This window comes from Lissotriton helveticus, chromosome 11 (assembly GCF_964261635.1).
Source record: "Lissotriton helveticus chromosome 11, aLisHel1.1, whole genome shotgun sequence".
Classification (NCBI taxonomy): domain Eukaryota; kingdom Metazoa; phylum Chordata; class Amphibia; order Caudata; family Salamandridae; genus Lissotriton; species Lissotriton helveticus.
In genome coordinates, this window is record NC_136072.1 from 362,869,650 (window position 1) to 362,892,703 (window position 23,054).

At 43.0% G+C, this 23,054-nt stretch overlaps 1 protein-coding gene across 2 annotated transcripts in view; it reads right to left on the bottom strand.

Annotated features, from left to right (window-relative positions):
* The window catches only part of SLCO2A1 (solute carrier organic anion transporter family member 2A1), a 730,981-nt gene that overhangs the window by 237,623 nt on the left and 470,304 nt on the right, over positions 1–23,054 (bottom strand). For both annotated transcript variants that reach the window (XR_013602305.1, XM_078665791.1), the window contains exons 6-7: positions 20,282–20,415; positions 474–555 (exon numbers count right to left, since the gene is read on the bottom strand). Coding sequence is in view for 1 of the 2 variants with exons in the window: in XM_078665791.1 (XP_078521917.1) it covers positions 474–555; positions 20,282–20,415 (216 nt within the window). In the remaining variant the exon portion in view is untranslated. The remainder of the gene's footprint in view (positions 1–473; positions 556–20,281; positions 20,416–23,054) is intronic.

The window sequence follows — 23,054 nt, forward strand, 5'->3', positions numbered from 1 at the left end:
TGTGTTTCCTAATCACAATAAAATGTGTCTGCCTGCTGATACATTTTAATTGAGCCACGGTGTTCACAATAAATTCCAGATGTATCAAGGGCTTGCTTTGACTTTGTGTCACGCAAAGCAGCAGAAGGTAATGTAAGCCCTTAAGTCAGATTTACTATGCCATGCAGAGCCACCTTGCTTTGCTCTGCGTAGCATAGAAAATTTGGTGTAACACAAGGCTGCGCAAGTCTCTCCCATGCGTTACTCCGCATTCAGCAGGTGTGGGTGTTCCCACTCATCCACCCATGATTTTTGGTGCATTCCCAGATTTGCTAAGACTAGCAAACCTGAGAATGCGCCAAAATGGTACACCTTTCCAAATGAGGAGTAATGAGGATAAACATCTTTTTCTCTCCTCTTTAAATAACAACAATAGAAGAGCTAACTAGTCTCATGGTATAGCAAGTGAAGCTGTGGAAAATTAAAGTTCTTACTTTTTATGAAGTCTATCAAGGAGAAGTCTATGGCTTTGTCGGTGCCCAAATTCTGCTTAGCATCGGCTTCGGATATGGTTTCCTGGACAGATGGAGAGATGGGTAAGTATAGAACCTACTATAGGAAAGACGACCAACTTGGACCTTAGGTAACGAATGCACAATGCGCACACACAGGCGTAAGCCTTGCGATTGAAAACACAAGGAACAGTTGTCAAAGCAGGGAAAAGGACACACTCAGGATTTTCTCTGACACTGACTAAGATTTCAGTTATATTCTAGACATTAAGTCCCTGGTTATAAATTGAGGATTATATTTTGATACCAGCACAAACAGCAGCTTCTACAGATATCGAAATTCATGTTTTGTGATAATTAATGAAGCCGGCAGTTTTATCCAGGCAGATTAAGAACACCAAATCTGCCGAAAGGTATCTTCTGAGAAAAAACCCATAAACACTCATTCCATATGTTATGCATCATTTTAAAGTGGAAATCTTTGGACCCACTAAATACCTCATCTGGGTAATAGTGTTTATCGAGTGATGTAAACACCTCCCTTTATTTTGACCCACTCGGAATGGAAGCCTAAGTGGTGAATGAGATTCCAACCATGGTAAAGGAAAACAATGTCAGACACTGGAAGGAAATACACACAGGTTTGCAAGCACTAAAACAGAAGGATGGAGAATAAAAGGCATTAAAAGAAGCAGACACGAGAGGGCTGGAAGACCAAACTATGTAAAAAGTTGCAATTCTGTTTGAGGGAATGAACAGCGGGGATGGAATGTAAAGCTGTTGCAAGCACATTAGTTGAGTAACATTGGTCAAGTGTCCAGAATTCATTAACATTTTCAGCGGCCTTTGACACTGTCCCTCATAACCGGCTCCTTTTTAGACTTCATGAGATCGGAATTAGAGGGACGGTGTTCAACTGGCTCAAGTCCTTTCTCTCTGAGCGCCAACAAATGATCTGGTCACCACCTTTTTCAGCAACTGTTCTATCTCTTGATGTGGGAGTGCCACAGGGATCAGTTTTAAGTCCCACTCTATTCAACATTTACCTCTCCCCTCTGGCTGAATTAGTGGAGACCTTTGGCGCGCGTATTGTGTCCTATGCGGACGATACGCAGCTGCTCTTCACCTGCGATAAGAACTCTGATTTTGCAGGTGACTCCATCAAAAACTGTTTAGAGGCGGTCTTCTCCTGGTTTCAGCTGAATCAGCTTAAATGCAATTCAGACAAGTCTGAAATTCTATTTTTGGGCTGCTCTCCTGATATCCAATGGAAATCTTGGTGGCCGGCAGACATGCATCCTCCTTCCTCCCCCACTGTAATTGCTAAGAATCTGGGTGTTAAATTTGACAATGGTCTTACTTTTAAACCCCAGATTCTTGGCCTAGTAGGCCAATGTTTTGGCGTTCTACGTATTCTTAGGAAATTCCTTCCCCTACTTTCACAGGCACATAGGAGAATTACTGTACAAGCTATGATTGGATCCAGGCTTGATTACGCCAATGTGCTCTATTTAGGTCTCCCAGAGTACCTCCTATCTCGCCTACAGACTGTTCAAAATTCTGCCGCAAGGGCCATTTACGGCCTAAGCCGCAGATCCCACACCTCGTCCCTCCTTGATGCACTGCACTGGCTCCCGGTGAGGAAACGTATCATCTTCAAGACTCTGACCTTGAGTTTTAAATCCTTGCACGGTACTGGTGCAGTCTATCTCAGGAAACATGTTCAGTTCTACCATCCTGCTAGATCATTGCGTTCAGCTACTCAAGCCCTAGCTGTCGTTCCATCTGTAAAGCATTCACGCATTGGAGGTCGCTCTTATAGAGCCTGTGCTCCGCAGCTTTGGAATAAGCTCCCCCTCTCATTGAGGAAAGCTGATAATCTCCTGTCGTTCAGGAAAGGCCTTAAGACATGGCTATTCAGCCTTTAGTGCACCTGGTTCTTCTGCTCCGCCTCGCTCTTTCAGATCTGTACAGAGCCGGGACACTCTGCCCGAGTAGCCGCGCGCTATATAAATCGCCAATTAACAAAAGGGGTTTTGGAAAAACACGAGGTAGGTAAAATTGATCAAATCTTTGCAGAATGTTAAAATTAAAATATGGGGAGGTGAGATCCCCATCCATAGGATTTTCTTCAAGTTCTGAAGTTATAAGTACATGGGCCCAATAACATTGGATAAAACTTAGTTCGACTTACATACTACTTACAGATTGCTATTACAGTTTGTAAAATGTTTACACTAGCATGCTCCAGAACCCAGATCCCAGCTCCCTAAACGTATGTTTCTGGGGATAAAGGCAAGGACACTTTGTAAGTAACTTTGTAAGCAAATAACAGTATTCCCTCTATGTGCAGATCTTATGCAGGTGCAGCAAGTAGCACTGTACATGTATTTTGCGAGAACTGATATGAAAATGTCCTAGAAGGTTACATCATCGATTTAGACTACTTAAAAAAAAACAGATGCAGGATTTGAAACATCTAAAAGATCTGGCTCAAATTGTATGCAATAAAACAGACCGACAGAGGGAAGTTTGCATCCAAATAAAAGTTTTGAAATGTATGACTCAAAAAGGAACATTAAAGATTTAAGGTATTGCATAAAAACATGCAAGATTGGAGACATTGACGGTGGCACACAGCATTTTCACTTCAAAAGTGACAAAGACATGATAAGAGATTAAACAAGGCAGGTGCTTGATTTAAAGTCATTTATAGAGACTGGCAAATTATTTAAGGCGAAAAAAGAGATACAAAAAGGATTTATGGCACAGAAAGAATTTGAAACAGGTTTTAAGGCAATAGTCACAGGATTCACAACTAATTGGACACTTAGGGACTTTTTTACAAGCCCAGTGCGCTGCCGGATCGTCACTTTTCTTGACGTTCCAGTAGTGCAATAGGTTTACCCATATCTACAAGTCCACAGAAAGCCACCCGGCATTGCTTTTCATGGCCTCGTAGATATGGTGTAAGGCAAAGCAGCGTAAGACTCTCTGTTTCCTCACAGTGCATGGGGGAGGCGTGCCATAGACATTACAGTGGGTATTCCTGATGAAGCAAAGCTTCGCATATTTTGCGGCTTGCCGAAATCAAGAACCTCGTTTATGTGTAACAAGGTAACCCGTGTATGTTTTACTAACATTTTTATTTAGTTTGGAGAAAGACCGTGAAGCTTGCACATGTGTTTTACTAAAATAATTACTCGTGTCCCCTAAAATGGCCGCTGCTTGTATTTTAGTTACTGCGCATGCGTCAGCCACACTCACGTGTCCTGACGCGTCTGCAGAAGTGGAGGGAAAGTTATGCGCATGCGTAATTCATAGCTGTGCTTATCATGTGGTACAGCTCGTGCCACTGCTCTTGTGTCCGTCTCAATGTAGCTAACATTTAATTGCATAAGTTTATTTCTTGATGATGAGTTAAAAGTACAAACCCTGTGATGTGTTTTCCTAATGACATTATTATGTATTAATTTGTTTTCGCTTACTTTTCATGTACCGCGGGAAATGGGGGTCTGAGTGAGAGGAGAGCCATATTGGAGGTCCCTTCTGCGCCTGTGCGACATTCGGCAGCACGAGGGACCTTGGCTGATGGAACATAGCCAGCTGGCAGTGATGGGCGAGATGCTCCTGAGAAAGTCACCTCTGCCCTGCGAGAACAGCGAATGTGGCTCCTTATGTGATACAATGTAATGTTGCGCTACTGTTAGCTCATGGGAACCCCAAATCTGCTAGGCGGTACCCAAATATGTTAATGAAGGCTACAATTCGCGTATTGTGATTGGTGTGTTACCCAAACCCTACCTTAGGACCAATTGAAATTGAGGGATTCTGACACTTTGCAACATTGGGGGGTGGTACACTGTCCCCAAACTGTATATCTACCCTGGGTTCACCTAGTGAACCGTCCGACTTGTCTGGTTTAGCTGACCTGTCACTGACCCAACGCACTCAATAGGTGACCGAAGATACAGAGCGCTGCGGAGCACTCTGTCCGAATTTGACCATAGACTAAGGTTCTACTGAACCTTAAAGTGCTGGCAAGGCACTTAGCTGGGAGTTCGCTGACCCAATCGGGGTCTTGATCGATAGCTGCAGAGCGGGTGGAGCGCAGGCGTTGCTTCCGAACTGTGGGTTCCGGTCCTGTCCTGAAGAGGGTCCTGTCCTGAGGGTTTGCTGTCCTGTCCTGAGGGTCCTGTCCTGATTCCTTTTCCGAGGGTATCCTGTCCTGTCCTGGGTGTCCATTCTGCACCTGCTGTCCTTTGAGGGGTATCCTTCCTTGAGGGTTTCCTGTCCTTAACTGACCCGTGGCCAGGGTTTGGTTTCCACACCTTTTCTAGGTAAATATTACTCTGAACCTCTTGAAATTCTTGCACCTTCTGAATTTCTAACTTTTGCTTTAATAAAGTTAAACATTGCATATGTTATATTTCCATGCCTTTCCGCAACTATTGAACTATCATTTATAATTTTGCAAAGTTATTCCTATGTCTTCTCATTTGTTAGAAATTATATTTTGCATAGCAGTGTGTCATTTTCTGATATGGTCTAGAACTTCGTTGCCTAGATTGTTCAAAGGCCCCTTCACCTTAAGTGAAGCGTGTTATTCATTATAAGCTCTTCTATAGTCACACACACTTAGTCTATCCCTGTCTAGATAATACTGACTTATATAGTATTTTTCTTGTTACAATTTATTAGTACATTTGATGATTACTCTGTCATTATTTCTTTCTGCCTATGTGATTTACGTTATCTTGGTTATTAATTGCCTTATTTTACTGTACCTCATGCAAGAAAACATTGAATTTAGATAAACATTTTAAAACTTCCAGTTGTCCGTGGTCATTTAAACAGTATTTGAATGTTATTGGTTGGGTTTGTATTTTGCTGCCTTTCCTTTACAGCTAGCTCCCTGATTCATTGTGGTCATTAGGCACCTGCATCGGTGGATGGTAAGTCGGGTGCACTGAAAATTGGTAGCAGGGAACACACACACACCAACTTGATAGAGCTCGTGAAGTCACCCGATCGATGTATATGGTGATTTTGAAAAGTATATGGGCCCTGAAGCCGGAAACGGCGAAAACTATTGGCCGGGTGGCCTCGCGCGCTCTATCAGTTTTCTGGTAGCTAGAGGATGGTTAGGGACTAGTTGAGAGTAAGGCAGGGATTAGTTGGACTAGTTAAGTCGGAAGCTGCTATTATATTAATGCTGCTATAAGAGCGGCTGTTCTGAGGGAACTGATCACTCTCTTGTGAATACGCTGCTGAAATTCATGAATTACTGTATTGTTATTATTCTTGTTCTTATATTGTTATATGTACTAATCCATGCAATTGTCAACCGTCTTGTTTCTTGTTGTCCGAACTCCCCGGGGAATTGAAAGGGCAAGTGGTGAATAGAATCCATTGTCCTGAGGTCACAGGTTCGAGGAAAGTTAGGTGCAGGTTAGGATAACCGGGAAGCACTAACTAGGGTTTTCTGAATACATGTGTGAATAAATGACAGTAACGGGGTTCATTGGCAAAATTCCCATAGTGGCGTAACCTAGTAAGGGTCACATCGGAAAAGTAGCAGGTTCCTCGGAGCTAGCGTGAAAGCAGAGGGGTCCGCTGAGAAACCTTAAGCTCGGAATATATCCCGGAAAGAAGTGGATGAGTTTAGGGGAATAACAGGTTCACCGATGCTAGAGTGAAGGGTAGGCGGAAGAGATCTGCCCGCAGCGCGTGAAAAGTAAATGGAAGTAGTTTACTTGCAGTAAAAGAATTCTTTCTCTGTCTAGACACTTGAGCACTGTGGCGAATGTGTATTTGTTGTAAAATAACCAAGCACTGAGCACTTTAAAAGAAAGAAAGTTTCCGTTACCTTGTGAAGGGAGGGAGTCAGTCGCGAAGCACCTCTGACGTCACTCTGTGCCGCGCTGGGATTGGTAGAAGCAGCGGGCGGGTAGCGGAGCTGAAATTGTAAAGGAGGGGTGAGCGCCGGAGCGTGGGAACTGTCTCACGAAGGGGCCGCGCACCCATTGGCGGAGCTTATTTTGTGTCGCGCACCCATTGGTTGCACGAATTTTCTGAAGCGCGTTCTGATTGGAGGTAGTTTGTAAACAAAGTTAGCGCAGAAGTCGTATGTGGCACTCGCGGACTACAGAGACTCGACCTGATCCAAGGCATCTAGGGTTTGAAAGGGATCAGTGGAAGGCTAATAGATACGATATTATGTACGGAACCAAGAGAAAAATGTCCCTTGTAAATAAGGTGAAAAATTATTTTAAAACGGACAAACCGATTAAATCTAGGGAAGGTGTTCTTGTCCCAGCACCCAATACTCCCGCCTCATTCATGATGTTTGACCGAGGGTACAATACCTGTGTGTGGTTGGAGAATTGGGTGAAGTACACAAAAGATGACGGAGTATTGGCTTTTCCGTTAGATGGTACTTTCAATGGTAGGATCTTATTTAATTTAAGAACCCGAATGAATGAACTGCATCCCAGACCGAGACTAACGCAGTATGAGGCATTAGAGGAATGGGAAATTGAGGCTTTTGAAAGAGAAAGACCCCGAATGGACAAGGGTTTGACCAAGTGGTACCCCAGGCAGAAACAGGAATCCAGGGATAAAAGGATGAAACAGTGGAGGCAGAGCATGATTGTTGAGGGTCTGTTTCCCATGATGCCGGCATGTCATAACATTGGAGCGGGGGAGAAAAGTACTGAAAAATGTAAGCATTGGGGGGCCCTGGGGGATTCAGATGATGAATTAATAGATGACATCTGTACCAGAAGTCCGCCACCTTACAATGAGGGAACCCGACCTTCCAGTGTAGGAGATGTTCCCCGACGCCCCTTCCTAAAGGAAGAAGACAGGTCCCTGGGACTGGGAGGGGGTGGTCAAGTATTGCCCTATCCTGAAAAACCCGAACTGACGGAAACAAGGGACATATATCCCAAAGTGCCCGCAAGTCAGGAAGAAAAATATTCACGTACGAAAACCTTTTTTCCCAGACCCTTGTATGAAAGCGAAGAGAAACCATCGAATTCAGGACTGCCTTTTGTTCAACCTCCATATGGGGAAGAGCGCAGGTCTTTTAATACTGGAACTTTATTCCCGAAACCAAATTATGGGGGAGGACCAAGTGAAACGCATCCTACTGCCCCGAGTTTTACTCCTCCATTGACCCCACAGATATTACATGACACAACTCTAAGAAGGGTACTAGTGGAAAAGGAGCAAGAGGCTCTAGCTAGACAAAGAACAGAAATAATTCAGAAAATTTCTCAGATAAATACCAGTCCTGAGGCATTGACTATTCCAGTAACTATTGGACCGGTGGTCCCGTTATACGGAAATGGTAAGGGAATTCCGATTACTCCAGGCATGACCCCAGTCATAGCAACCCCGAGACAGGAACCAATCATCATAGATGATCAGTCCAGTGAGTGTGAGTCTGAAGTTGCATTCTTGGAATTGCCAAACAAACAGACTGGAAAGGGAATACAGCAGAGGTATAACCCTTTTAATACAAAAGAAATTAAATTAGAGACAGCAACAGGTACTAGGAATGTCTCTCTGGTAACTCCGGATGAAATTGAGAGTTGGAGTCGTGAATTAGAGAAGCAGACTCCGCAAACAAAACCTTTAGACCTCTACAAGCTGAGGGTCGAAATAGAAGAATTAATGGCAGGAAATGTGGGGTTGGATCGATTAAATACCTACTCTGAGGAAGAATTGTCGTTCATATGTAAAAGCTTTACAAGGAACACCAGAGTGCTCCACGAAAAACTGACCGAAACAGCAGTTAGCATGGGGGTAGATATCTCAAAATCCAAGCCCTTACAGAAACCGTACAGAGCAGACTTCTCAGACAAAGATATAGAACACCTGAATGTGGCAGGGAAGAAGTTGCAGATTAAAGAATTAATGGGGGTACTGCAGAAATGGGGAGATGTGGAAAAATGGAGAAGCAGGTGGGCGAAAAAGAGGGAAGAGGTTCGCTCCCGACAAGTGACTCCCGAGTTTGCTTTAAGAGAGGTAGAAAAACCTGAGCAGTTATGCCCCATGCGCGAAGTTCCAGGGGGGAAATATGTGCATGTCCCCTGGTCTAGGCAGGATATTGTGTCCTTCACGAACGATTTTCCAAAGTTACGAGAGAAACCAGTTGACTGGTACAGGCAGGTGGAAAGGTTCGTGAAGGTACAAAAATGTCTGTGGAAAGACCTGGATGGGTTTTTCGACATTGTGGTTCCAGTAGACTTATGGACCCAGTGTAAAATAAACATAGATTGGCCCAGTGAAGAGTATCCCAGAAACAAGGAAACAGGGGAGCCATCAAAGGAAGTCATGCGAAAATATGAGCAGGTAATTCAGCACTTGAAAGAAAAGGTGCCCGCCAAGGAAACTGATTGGACAAAAATAGATAGAACAACACAGGAAAGGGACGAAACAGTGCACTCCTTCTATGAGAGGTTATTGCAGGTATTTAAAACTTACAGTGGTATTGATAACATCGACCTGAAGGATATGACGCACTTTATTTACAGGTTTGTAAATGGTTTAAGACCTGAAATTTGTCAGTGGATAAAAGACAATAAAATCTGTTGGCATACTAAGAAAATGGATGAGGTCCTGCGGTACGCTAAGTACTGCGAGGACGAGATGGCCGAAAAGAAAAAAGCCCTTAAAGAGAAGGTTATGTGGGCTCAGGTGAAGCTCGCAGAACAACAGGAAAAACAATTGAGTAACATGGTTAAAAATGCTGAGAACAAAGGTCCTGGGGGAGGGGGTGGAGGAAAGCCCCGGCCCAAATTTAGCAGGGAAGAGGCTATGAAAAAATTTCCCTGCCATCAGTGCGGCGAAATTGGACACTGGCGAAACGAGTGTCCCCAATTAGTCGATGTTAATGAGAAAACTCCTGATTTAATTCCACAGACGCAGAAAGAAAGACCAAGAAAGACTCAACCCCAGGTAAAAACAGTTCAGGTGCCTCGAGCACCCAAGCAGGTATACAGGGGAAGACAGGCAGAAAACGAAGAGATAGAGGTTTGGGAAAGCGGGGAGAACAGAAATACAGCAACTTCGCAGTATCTGCTGAATGATACCTTCCTTTGTAATGATCAGGACTGACGGGGCCTGAGAGGGGAGGACGAGGAGTGCGTACTTGGCGCTTCCTTGCCGGTAGACCAGTCTGGACCATATATTGAAGGAAAGGTTGACGGAAATGATGTCACCTTTCTGTTGGACACTGGCGCTACCCGTTCTACTGTAAGAACAGTGGACGTTCCAAACCTACCCCTCTCGGGAGAAAATATCCAAGTAGTAGGTGTATCTAATCAATTGATTAGTACTCCTGTTACCGAACCAATGGAGATTTCAATCGGAAATTTTAAACAGATGCATAGATTTGTCGTCTGTGACACCAGTCCAGTAAATTTACTGGGACGTGATTTGCTGTGCAAAATGAACTGTACCATCTTTTGCACACCAAAAGGTGTTGAAATACAGACCCCAGATGAAGACGGCATTTATAAATTATTATTGCTTAGACCTGACTCAGAAATTAAAAGATTGACCCTGCAGGACTTGCCCCAAGAACTACAGGAAGCCGTAAAGCCAGAGGTGTGGGATTTCACTGGAAAAGATGTGGGTTTGATGAAAGATGTGGACCCCATACAAATAGCCATCAAGGACAATGCAGTATATCCTAACACTAGGCCCTACCGAATGAATGCTGAAGTGAAAGCAGGTGTCACTCTGGAAATACAAAAACTATTGGAAGGAAACATCATACAGGAAGTGATGAGCAGCCCATGCAACTCACCGATTATGGGCATTAAAAAGCCTAGTGGCAAGTATAGGGTAGTGCAGGACCTGAGAAAGGTTAACAAAATTGTAGTTCCTTGCTGCCCTATTGTCCCGAACCCTGCAGTAATTCTGTACCAAATTCCTTGGGATGCTGAGTGGTTCACTGTGATTGATTTGTGTCATGCATTCTTTTCGATACCCCTGCACCCCGACAGCAAATTTCTTTTCTCATTTGCCTTCGAGGGTCACGTGTATTGTTGGAACAGGGTCCCTCAGGGGTATACAGAGAGCCCCTCTATCTTTAATCAGATCTTGAAAAAATGTCTAGAGACTTTGATCTTACCTGGGAACTCTGTGTTAGTCCAGTACATAGACGACCTTCTACTGGCATCTAAAAGTCACAGGGACTGTGTAGTTGACACCATTGCCCTCCTAAATCACCTGTGTGAGAAAGGGCATAAAGTGGCCCCTGACAAACTACAGTTCTGTGCAAAATCAGTGAAATATCTAGGACACCAGATAGAAAAGGGTGTCAGAAAAGTCACTTCAGAAAGAGTGAGAATAATTCAAAAGATGCAGTTGCCCCGTACTCAAAAAGATGTCAGAATGTTCTTGGGGGTATTAGGGTACTGCAGGCAGTGGATTCTGGGATTTGCAGCCTTAGCCAGGCCCTTGATAAAAATGACCACGAGAGGAATGCCAGATGTTGTACAGTGGGACGATGAAAGTCTAATGGCTTTCACAAGATTGAAAAACTGTCTGTGTACAGCCCCTGCGTTGGGAATGCCAGATTATTCCAAAGAGTTTGCCCTTTTCTGTGACACTCGCGATAATTGCGCATTGTCTGTCCTGACTCAAGAACATGGCACGACCAGAAGGCCTGTGGCTTATTTCTCTGCCACACTGGACCCAGTAGCTGCTGGGTTACCAGGCTGTCTAAAGGCAGTAGCTGCTACCTGTGCAAGTTTGGAACAGAGTGAGTCCATTGTCATGGGACATCCTGTGACCGTGTATGTTTCACATGGAGTGGTAATTCTATTGACCAGAACTAAAACACAGTATCTCACCCCTAGTCGGCTGACTAAATACGAGAGGATTCTTGTGGGTGCAGCAAATGTGAGCATTGTTAGGTGCGGTATTCTGAACCCTGCCACCTTACTCCCCGACCCCTTGGAAATGGAAGGTGGGGATGATGATGAACATGATTGTATTGATCTGACAGAGTTCAGTACCAAGCCACGCCCAGACATAAAAGAAGTGCCATTGCCTGAGCATGATAAAGAACTATTTGTGGATGGTTCCTGTCTAAGACATGAATTAGGAGGCTTGAGTGCTGCTTATGCAGTAGTGTCTTTCACAAAAATTGAACAAGCAGGTTACCTATATAACATCAAGTCTGCACAAGTAGCCGAATTGATAGCCATGATAATGGCTTGCAAAATTGGGAAGGACTTACGCATAACAGTGTATACTGACAGTCAGTACTGTTATGGCGTTGTGCATGACTTTGGCCAATTATGGCTGCAGAGGGAATTCATGACTTCCTCAGGTACTCCCATTCGGAATGCAAAAGTTGTTCATGACCTTTTAGAGGCCATTCAGTTGCCCAAAGAACTGGCAGTGGTAAAATGTACTGCTCATCAAAGGAGCATGGACAGAGTATCTCTGGGAAACGATTATGCTGATCGAGTGGCTCAATGGTGTGCCAAAGATCGGTATATTGTAAATCCAAAACGAGGGGGGCCAGGAACCAGCTGCCAGCTTCAGGTGTTTGAGGAAGTGCCTACATGGGATGAGGTGAGAGAGTGGCAGGAGTCGGCTCCTTGGCAAGAAAGAGAGAAATGGAAGGAGGATGGATGTAGACCGAGACGTGTGGATGGTGTCATCATAGGTCCAACTGGTATGCCTGTGTTACCCCGACACTTGCTTGGCACAATGGCAAGATTAATACATGAAGGATCACACATTGGTAGGGATGCCATGATTCTGGTATTTCAACAGACTTGGTACAATAAAAAGTTCAGGAAGGTAGCAGAGTCCCTCTGCCAGAGGTGCCTGTCATGTCAACAGATGAACCCAGGCAAGAGGACAATGGTTGAACTGAGCAAGATTGGGAGATCAGGGGGTCCCTTTATAAAAATACAGATTGATTTCATCACCATGCCCCATTGTGAAGGAAAGCGATATGTCCTTGTCATTGTGTGCGTATTTTCGAAATGGGTAGAAGCTTACCCTACTCCCAAAAGTGACGCACTGACAGTAGCGAAGTGTTTACTAAAAGAACTGATACCTAGGTTCGGAATACCATGCATTATTGAATCAGATAAGGGTGGACATTTCCAGAATGACATACTGGCTGAACTCTGTAAGGCCTTTGGAATAAGGCAGAAACTCCATTGTGCATACCACCCAGAGGCTTCTGGAATAGTGGAACAAGTAAATGGAACTATCAAAAACAGACTAGCAAAGCTGACAGATGCTACTGGCATGACCTGGGTGAAGGCCCTGCCCCTGGTCCTGATGGGACTGAGAAGTGTTCCAGACCGCAAGACAGGCCTAAGTCCCCATGAAATCATTATGGGAAGAGTGATGAGACAAGCATGGGTGCCAGGAAGCAAACTGTTGAGTATTACTGATGATTTGGTGCTTGAATACTGCAGAAGATTGGGTGACCAAGTGCGTTCTATCTCTCGCCAGATTGGAGACGACGGCATCCTTAATCCAACGACTCCTCTCCACAGCTTGGTTCCAGGAGACTGGGTCAAAATAAAGAAGCACACTCGATCAAGCTGTCTGGCACCAAGGTGGGGAAAGAAACGCCAAGTAATCCTGGTGACAACCACTGCAGTGAAAGTCGCAGGTGTTCCCCAGTGGATCCACGCCGGACACACCCAGAAGGTATTGCCAGACAAAGGATTTGAAGAACCAGGGCAACCAGCAGAGGACCCTGAAGAAGCCAGACCAGTAGCAACTGACAACGAGCAGCCCAGCACCAGTCAGGTTGCAGGAACAGCAGACGTTGGCCCAGGAGTAGTTGACTGCGAACTGCCAAGAAACCAGCCTGCTGAAGAGGTCCAGGAAACTGAGCCAGGAGTAGCTGAAGACGAGCTGCCAAGCATATGGCCAGAAGAATGGATACCGATGATTGATCTGACCGAAGATCCTATCAGAACAAGAGAACGACTTAGTGAAGGTAGAGAGTGGACTAGTCAGGAAAAGCAAGGCACAGGCGAAGAACCTCAGCCACTTGAGATTCAAATCAAAACTGAGGAAGGAGAAGGTCAGACAGGGACAGAGCACGTGATTGATACAGATCAAGTGAATAAGACTGAACAAGTACCCGATACTGAACAAGTGCAGGATACAGAGCAAGTGTTTGATACTCCTCCACTAACTCCTGATGTGGATAAGGGACAGACTAGACATAGAGTAATAGTTCGAGCAGAAGAAAATCAAGAGATCGAAGTGCTTGAACAGGATCAGATAGAGTTAGAAAAACGGGTTCAGGAAACAGGAACAGAAACAGAGACAATCGAAAGCCAAAAACAAAATATTCCTGAACAAGGCCAGATTAGCAACCAGGCAGAAAAATTTGATGCTAGCCCTGGAACTAGTCAGATAAGGGAAGTAGAAGAAGAAAGTGGAGAAGAATTACCACAAGATAAAGAGAACAAGAGAATAAGAAAAGAAAGTGAAGTCAAAGTACCGACTAAGAGACTAAAGAAAAGAAACAACCTTGAGCCTAGGTTCGTAAAAAGACTGAGACTAAGGATAAAGACAGTGGAAGAAAAACGTGCAGAAGCAAGAAGAAGTGCTCGAATAGCAGAGCAAGAAGAAGACTCTTCCAAAAGAAGGAGTGAGCGAATAAAAAGACAAAACAAAAAGTACAAATCTCCTGAATGGACACTGGTTTTGGAAGAACTTGAAGATCTTGATATAACTGACGTAAGCGACGGAGAACCTGTCCCAGAGTACTCAGCTGAAGAGGAAGACGAGCCACCGTGAATTTGCACAAAGTAAGCTAGTTGTGTAAAAAAGTAAAAAAGAGGGGTGAGAACACTCCTACTGAGCTAAAATGTCTGATTCAACAGTGAATGGTAGACCTAGTTGCAGCCGTTTTAAGACGTGTTGCAAGGTGTGTATATGTAGTGTAGTAGTACTGATAGTTATCTGGATAGGATTAACAATTTTCATTCCCTTTGCTGTAAGTAAAGATACTAACATTGTCCCTACTGAAGTTGTAAATACTGACAATGAGGAGCTGACAACACAGAGTGTAGAAAGACATGAGAGAGCATTGAGACAAACTAAACGAGACTTAGAAGCATCAGATGAGGGAGGACTACATTATCATGGAATGAAGAACAGGACACATTTGAATGTTTTCGCAAACTTGTTAATACACTATGTAGAGACTATGGAAATTGAAGATTGCTATGTCTGCATGAAGCTACCTACTTCGGTGGCTGAAGGCGTGACATACCATCATCTGCCATTAACATATGGAATTTCCTGTAGCATTTTAGCTAGTTTATTTTACAAAAGGGGACCGTTACAGTATTATTACTCTAACAATGACGTGATCTTTTCTGAACTTCCTATACGTGGGAACTTGAATCCTGTACATACCAAAACTGACACCATAAGATATATGGGAGACTACTTTCTGACTATAGGGAACATTGACATAGCAGACGCACACAGAGATAACTTGACTTGTTCTTTGCGTGAGCAGGAAAAGATGTTCCTGAACATGGCAGAGAAAAGGAGAATTAAAATTCAGAAGAAGGCTAATGACGAAAGTCAGAAAAAGCCAAAGTGGGCAGAAAACATGGAAGGCACCTCATCTGGTGGAGCGGGTCCTGCTCTGTTGCTGGATTTTGAAAAGAAAGGCAAGCTATGTCTTCACCGCGAGAAGACTAGCTATTATAATAATGTTTTCATTGGTTCCAGTGAATGCGAACATAATTACAAGGTAATTGGAGGTTGGGGTTTCAAAAATGGGTCAGAGCCTGTGTTTCCTGGAATTTATTATATTTGTGGGGACAAGGCTTATTTCAAATTGCCGGATCACTGGTATGGGAGCTGCTACTTTGGCATTGTTTTCCCGAAAATATACCATGTGAATGGAAAAGCTGGAAGCAATGAAGATACTAATGGCTTAGTGCGTAGTAAAAGAGAAAGTATAGGTGAAATTATGGGTAGTATTTTCAGTGCACTGATACCTGGAGTGGGAGTGGTTCTGAACACTGACAGAATTTGCAAATTGTCTACTATAGTAGATGTGCTGTCTACTGAAACAGCTCATGGATTTCTGCTGGTCAATACCGAAATGGTTGCGATCAGATCAATGGTTTTACAAAATCGACTTGCTCTTGACACCTTATTAGCGAAAGAGGGCGGAGTCTGCCGGATGTTGAAGGCGCAACATTGTTGCACTTATATTCCGGATAAAAGTGTACAGATCAAAAGATATGTGAAAAACATTACTAATTTGGCAAAGGAACTCAAACCACTCGAGGTTGATAGTGCCTGGAAGAGACTGGTAGATGGTCTCTCAAATGTAGGTCATTGGCTTGCTAGCATAGGTAAAAGCTTATTATTCAAAATTCTGATGCCAATTGGTATTATAGGTCTTATTATACTTTCCATTTTCTTATGCTGTAAATACCGCAAGCGCACCAAAAAGCACGAGGTTAATGCAAGAGGAGTGAAACGAAGTGTGGATGAGATTGAATTAGAGGAAGTGAATGATCAGATATACAAAAAGGTGAAGACTTCTCACCCTGCTAAAACTGAAAGAGAAAAGCTAGAACGGTTGCTGGAAGAAATAGAACTTTATAAAGTGTGAAAGAAAGTTGGCATCTGGTTCCATTATAATTTGTGATGATAGTAGATATCATCAAAGAGGGGATTGATGAAGCAAAGCTTCGCATATTTTGCGGCTTGCCGAAATCAAGAACCTCGTTTATGTGTAACAAGGTAACCCGTGTATGTTTTACTAACATTTTTATTTAGTTTGGAGAAAGACCGTGAAGCTTGCACATGTGTTTTACTAAAATAATTACTCGTGTCCCCTAAAATGGCCGCTGCTTGTATTTTAGTTACTGCGCATGCGTCAGCCACACTCACGTGTCCTGACGCGTCTGCAGAAGTGGAGGGAAAGTTATGCGCATGCGTAATTCATAGCTGTGCTTATCATGTGGTACAGCTCGTGCCACTGCTCTTGTGTCCGTCTCAATGTAGCTAACATTTAATTGCATAAGTTTATTTCTTGATGATGAGTTAAAAGTACAAACCCTGTGATGTGTTTTCCTAATGACATTATTATGTATTAATTTGTTTTCGCTTACTTTTCATGTACCGCGGGAAATGGGGGTCTGAGTGAGAGGAGAGCCATATTGGAGGTCCCTTCTGCGCCTGTGCGACATTCGGCAGCACGAGGGACCTTGGCTGATGGAACATAGCCAGCTGGCAGTGATGGGCGAGATGCTCCTGAGAAAGTCACCTCTGCCCTGCGAGAACAGCGAATGTGGCTCCTTATGTGATACAATGTAATGTTGCGCTACTGTTAGCTCATGGGAACCCCAAATCTGCTAGGCGGTACCCAAATATGTTAATGAAGGCTACAATTCGCGTATTGTGATTGGTGTGTTACCCAAACCCTACCTTAGGACCAATTGAAATTGAGGGATTCTGACACTTTGCAACATTGGGGGGTGGTACACTGTCCCCAAACTGTATATCTACCCTGGGTTCACCTAGTGAACCGTCCGACTTGTCTGGTTTAGCTGACCTGTCACTGACCCAACGCACTCAATAGGTGACCGAAGATACAGAGCGCTGCGGAGCACTCTGTCCGAATTTGACCATAGACTAAGGTTCTACTGAACCTTAAAGTGCTGGCAAGGCACTTAGCTGGGAGTTCGCTGACCCAATCGGGGTCTTGATCGATAGCTGCAGAGCGGGTGGAGCGCAGGCGTTGCTTCCGAACTGTGGGTTCCGGTCCTGTCCTGAAGAGGGTCCTGTCCTGAGGGTTTGCTGTCCTGTCCTGAGGGTCCTGTCCTGATTCCTTTTCCGAGGGTATCCTGTCCTGTCCTGGGTGTCCATTCTGCACCTGCTGTCCTTTGAGGGGTATCCTTCCTTGAGGGTTTCCTGTCCTTAACTGACCCGTGGCCAGGGTTTGGTTTCCACACCTTTTCTAGGTAAATATTACTCTGAACCTCTTGAAATTCTTGCACCTTCTGAATTTCTAACTTTTGCTTTAATAAAGTTAAACATTGCATATGTTATATTTCCATGCCTTTCCGCAACTATTGAACTATCATTTATAATTTTGCAAAGTTATTCCTATGTCTTCTCATTTGTTAGAAATTATATTTTGCATAGCAGTGTGTCATTTTCTGATATGGTCTAGAACTTCGTTGCCTAGATTGTTCAAAGGCCCCTTCACCTTAAGTGAAGCGTGTTATTCATTATAAGCTCTTCTATAGTCACACACACTTAGTCTATCCCTGTCTAGATAATACTGACTTATATAGTATTTTTCTTGTTACAATTTATTAGTACATTTGATGATTACTCTGTCATTATTTCTTTCTGCCTATGTGATTTACGTTATCTTGGTTATTAATTGCCTTATTTTACTGTACCTCATGCAAGAAAACATTGAATTTAGATAAACATTTTAAAACTTCCAGTTGTCCGTGGTCATTTAAACAGTATTTGAATGTTATTGGTTGGGTTTGTATTTTGCTGCCTTTCCTTTACAGCTAGCTCCCTGATTCATTGTGGTCATTAGGCACCTGCATCGGTGGATGGTAAGTCGGGTGCACTGAAAATTGGTAGCAGGGAACACACACACACCAACTTGATAGAGCTCGTGAAGTCACCTGATCGATGTATATGGTGATTTTGAAAAGTATATGGGCCCTGAAGCCGGAAACGGCGAAAACTATTGGCCGGGTGGCCTCGCGCGCTCTATCATTCCCACTAAGCGCCCATAGTTTTTGACATATTCCTAGATTTTCAACAAAGCGAAAATTTGGAAATGCATCAAAACCGTTCGCCTGCCCAGGGCAGGCATACTAGTTGTTTTGTGAAGGAAGGTGTCCCTTCCTGCACAAACACAACCCGATTTCAATGCAGGCACTCTTGCATCGTGGTGCAACGGTACCTGCACTGGCGCATGGCAGGCACTTGAGTGGCAGCGCTGTGGAATAGAACAAAAATGCGCTGTATTTCATAGATACAGTGCATTCCTGCCCTTTTCTTTTAACACTCGGCAGTGCAGCAAGAAGCCCTGCAGTTGCCCTGCACCAACATGTTGTAAATGGGACCTTAGGATTCAAGCATCTAAGGTGACGGAAAGAGAATTTAAAGAACTGAAAGAGACAAAGGAAGAGTACTTAAATGCATAAAAAGCATCTCCAAGGCACATAGTTTGTTAAACATTTGCTACCTCCGTATCAAAGCCATATCCATATGAGCAGTCAACATTGAACCATCAGAATAAATCAAATTTGCTATACTAAATCTTCATGCACAAAACCTAACGAAACTAAGGCCAATGGCAATCAACAGACATCTAAACACACATTGGTCCAACCAGATCCATAACTGCATTGAGCAGATCATCACTAAAAGTACATTACTCAATTCTGATCTTGCCGACCCCTATCCAATGAGACTTACTTCTGAACAATAAGAAACACAAGCAAATGTCATGGAAACAAACCACGTTGATTCTGTTCAAAGTGTAGTCCAGAGTGGTAACCCATTCTGGAATGCTTTATTAGATCGTTCAATAAGTTTACATAGAATATACAGATGCATGTAACATAACTAAAGAGAAGGGCACCTGATTTAAAGGGCTGAAAGACAGAAAGAAGGTTTAACATAATTACAGAGACAGATACAGGATTTGAGCAAGTGAAAGATGCAGGCACAGTATGTAAGACTCTGAATGATTCAAAGAGACAGACTCGGGTTATGTGTCAAAAGAGACAGGTAGATGAATTGCCATTCTATAGATGCAGATGCAAGAATTACGACGCTGGCATAGGATGATGTATTAAAAGGCGGTAGAAAATGGGTAACTGCTGTTCTCCCTAATAGATGTCTTTCGTAGATTCAAGTATACGATTCTATGAAAGATCCCGTGCTGGAGAAACATGACTGACCTATTGAAAAAGGCAACAGCCATGGCACCACATTTAAGGATTTAAAGATACATTGGATTTAAGAAACAAAAAAGATAACATTTAAGGTCTCAGAAAAGACGGATAAAGAATTTGGGGAATTGAGAGAGAGACACACACGTTTTAAGACCCTCAAAGAGACAGAGAATTTACGGCATTGAATGCTACAGGGAAAGCATTTAAGGCACTGAAATGACAGAATCACATGACTTAAGGTGGAGACACAAAAACAAAATGTATACATTACATGAGAGACAGAAATGTGATTTCGTGGTATCAAAATAGCCAGGCAGGTGAACTATGAAATGAAATAGACAGATGCAGTCCTTGATTCCCTGAAGCAGAAAGACACAATTCAATCTACTGAAAGTACGAATGCACTTTCCTGAAAGTGAAAAGAACAGAACACAATTCTAAAACGTGAATGGATCACATACAAAATCCCTGTAATGGTGATAAGCAGACACATCACCTCATCCTCACGCAGGTTTTTCGCTCTCCTAGCTAAGTGATATCCATTCGGATGAATGTTGCGCTTATAAATAAATAAATACAATAAATGAGCCTTAAGACCGAGGATTAATTACACCAAATAGCGGTGGAACACCTTTTTCCCGATTTAAAAAAAAATAAGTTTGCGACGAATGTGGAAATATCTGACCTTGGAGAACATTCTACGAAGCGCTGTATCCTATCTCCAAGTATCTAATGAACAATAAACACATTCATGCAGAAAGCTAAGAGAACCCCCAATGTAACCATTTCACATAGGAGATATCTCCTTACCTCTCTTTTTGACATGTGGCGTGGGAAGAAGAAGTAGGGGAGTGAGGTGAGTGCCAGTAATCCAGAGGAGATGAGCAGCCCCAGCCACCAGGCTCCGACCCATCGTGGGTCACCAGGCTTTATATCCATGTTCTCTAGAAATGCAAGTTGGGAAATATAATTCTGTCATCAGATGCAAGGTATATACTAAAGCAGGTGCAAACAGCCTGTAATATTCTCTCCTATACTGCCTCATGGTGGAGATGTGCCATTCCAAAAACTCAGCAAAACAATTCACTGGCTATTGATTGGAAAGAAGGCACAGAAAAGCAACACATGCCAGTGAAAATCATTGAGAGGCAATTCTAGACACATCAGCTCCAAGAATTAAAAACAGTTAATTCAGCTCTCACAGGGAGTCCCAAATTCATTACAATACTCTATGAGAAAAATACCAAAGGCAGTACAAGACTATGCAATACAAAGAAAGAGAAAAAGACACCCACTTGGAGTCATACAAATGCAAAAACAACTAAATGGGAATCAATGAAAGAAAATACACACACACATGGAGTTTTTATTCCTCTGCAATTTTTACCAAATATATACAAAAATGTTTTTGATTCCTTTTTTCAAGAAAACTGCCATTATTGAATATAAAACAGCCTATACAGAAATTCTTTTTTTAATTTCAATGAGTTTTTTCATTGTTTTTACAACATAGGGACATACACATAAAACATACCGCTAGATTCATCAAAGTCCCGTTTTGCGAGTCTGTAATAGCGATTCATAAGGAATCGCTATTACAGACTCGCAAAACGGGATTCATGTAGGAATCGCAATTGAATTTGCGATTCCCACTGATTCCTTATTTGCGATTAGCTAATTGCTAATCGCAAATAAGGAATGACTCCCCATGCATTCCTATGGGCCTTTAGGCCCATAGGAATGAATGGGGAGTTATTCCTTATTTGCGATTAGCAATTAGCTAATCACAAATAAGATTGCGATTTCAAGGTTGCCAGGGTGTCCAAAGGACATCCTGTAGCACCCCTGAAATGTAATCTGCATTGGTGTTGCGCACACACATGTCCAAAGGACATGTGTGTGTGTAACATGCAACTTAGAAAAATGCATTTAAATGCATTTTTCTAAGTTTTCGCTATTTACCACGAGGTTTGACCCCGCGGTAAATAGCGGCCCAAAATTGCGATTTCGCAATTTTAAAATGGTTCATAAATTGCATTTAAGGAATCTCAAATAGAGATTCCTTAAATGCAATTCCTCGCAAATGTGCAAATTCTTTAATAGCGAATTTTGCATTTGGGATGATGAATCCCAAATGCAAAATTTACACTCGCAAAGGGCAAGATTCTCAGAATCTGGCCCTTTGCGAGCTCAATTTAGCTTGATGAATCAGGCTGATAGTCATCGTGCATTTATGGTACACGGGATTGCAGTGCACCATGGCCTTTATACATTATTTATACTTGACTGCCCCCCTCTACTATGCTGCCATTGACTTGTGTCCATAGGCCATTGATTCGACATTGTTTTTATGATGCTGTTGTTTTTATTTTACCATTCCTATGTACTCCAATGTACATAAGAATGGTAAAATAAATAAATAAGAATGGCTGTTTTTTTATCTGTGCTTTTATGGATACATCTGTATCTGAATAAAGATTAATTCAAATGAATTTAATTGAAATAAAATACACACACACACATGGAGTAAAGATTGACAAACTTCATCCGAGAATAGAACAAAGACAGTAGCCCGTGCAATAGGAGTCAAAGACATTGAGCACAGCATCAATTGAAAGTCACACTCTGCCCAACACTACAGACAGAACTCCTTGGTTGTGAAAGAAAGTCCTCACAACAGCCACTGAGAGATAAAACATGTCACCAGACTATGCTTAAGAATTAATGAGTACATATTTTAAACATGGTGGCCCAAATGTATTTATCCTTCACGCAACAGAGTTTAAGAAATAACTGTGCTGTGTAGCTCAAATGAGAGAAAACAATCAACGCCATATTTACAAGGAATCACCTAATGATGACGTCATTGGGGGCATTCATGCCAAATATGGCTGCTTTGTACGTGCATGGCTTACCGCCATGGCTGAAAGGCGTGTCTGCACTGTCTTGCACAGGCCTTCTACTAGAGGTATAGATTCCAGTGCAGATTTCTTACATATAAAGATTGTCAAAGGGCCAAACATGTAGGAAGTGTGTGTTGCGTCCAGCAGACATGCTGCATGTTACAAACCGGTCCCAGGATGCGTGTTTCCGGTCCAGGGAAGACATGGCTTGGCAGTTCGGGCTGGACTGTTCCCATGAGGCACAGGGTCAGACTGATTTTCATATAGCTATGTCTGAACTGGGGTGGCAAAGTGGGCTAAAGAACGGTGATGGATTAAACCCAGATCTTTTGACTGGGTGTGAGTGTTTGATTGATTCAGATGCTCCGTCCATCACCACCCCCTTTTGTACCGCATGTTACATTACTGGCTTCTATAATCGCTTGCCAAACATATGCACATGGTTTAAATTGCGTTCGATTTTTAAATAAAGCCATTTCAGGTAGGTTTAGTCTTAGTTAATCGGGCTTTGTGGAAGAAACTACGGTCGTTTGCACTGCTCTTTCCTATAAGCATCCCTTTTGCATATACTACAGTAGTCTGGCACTTCATGGCGCAATGCAGTTTTTGCACTGCGGAAAGCCAAAATTTCCACATTCAAAACCTTCAGCTAAAAAGTTGACTGATGCTGCCATTTGCAC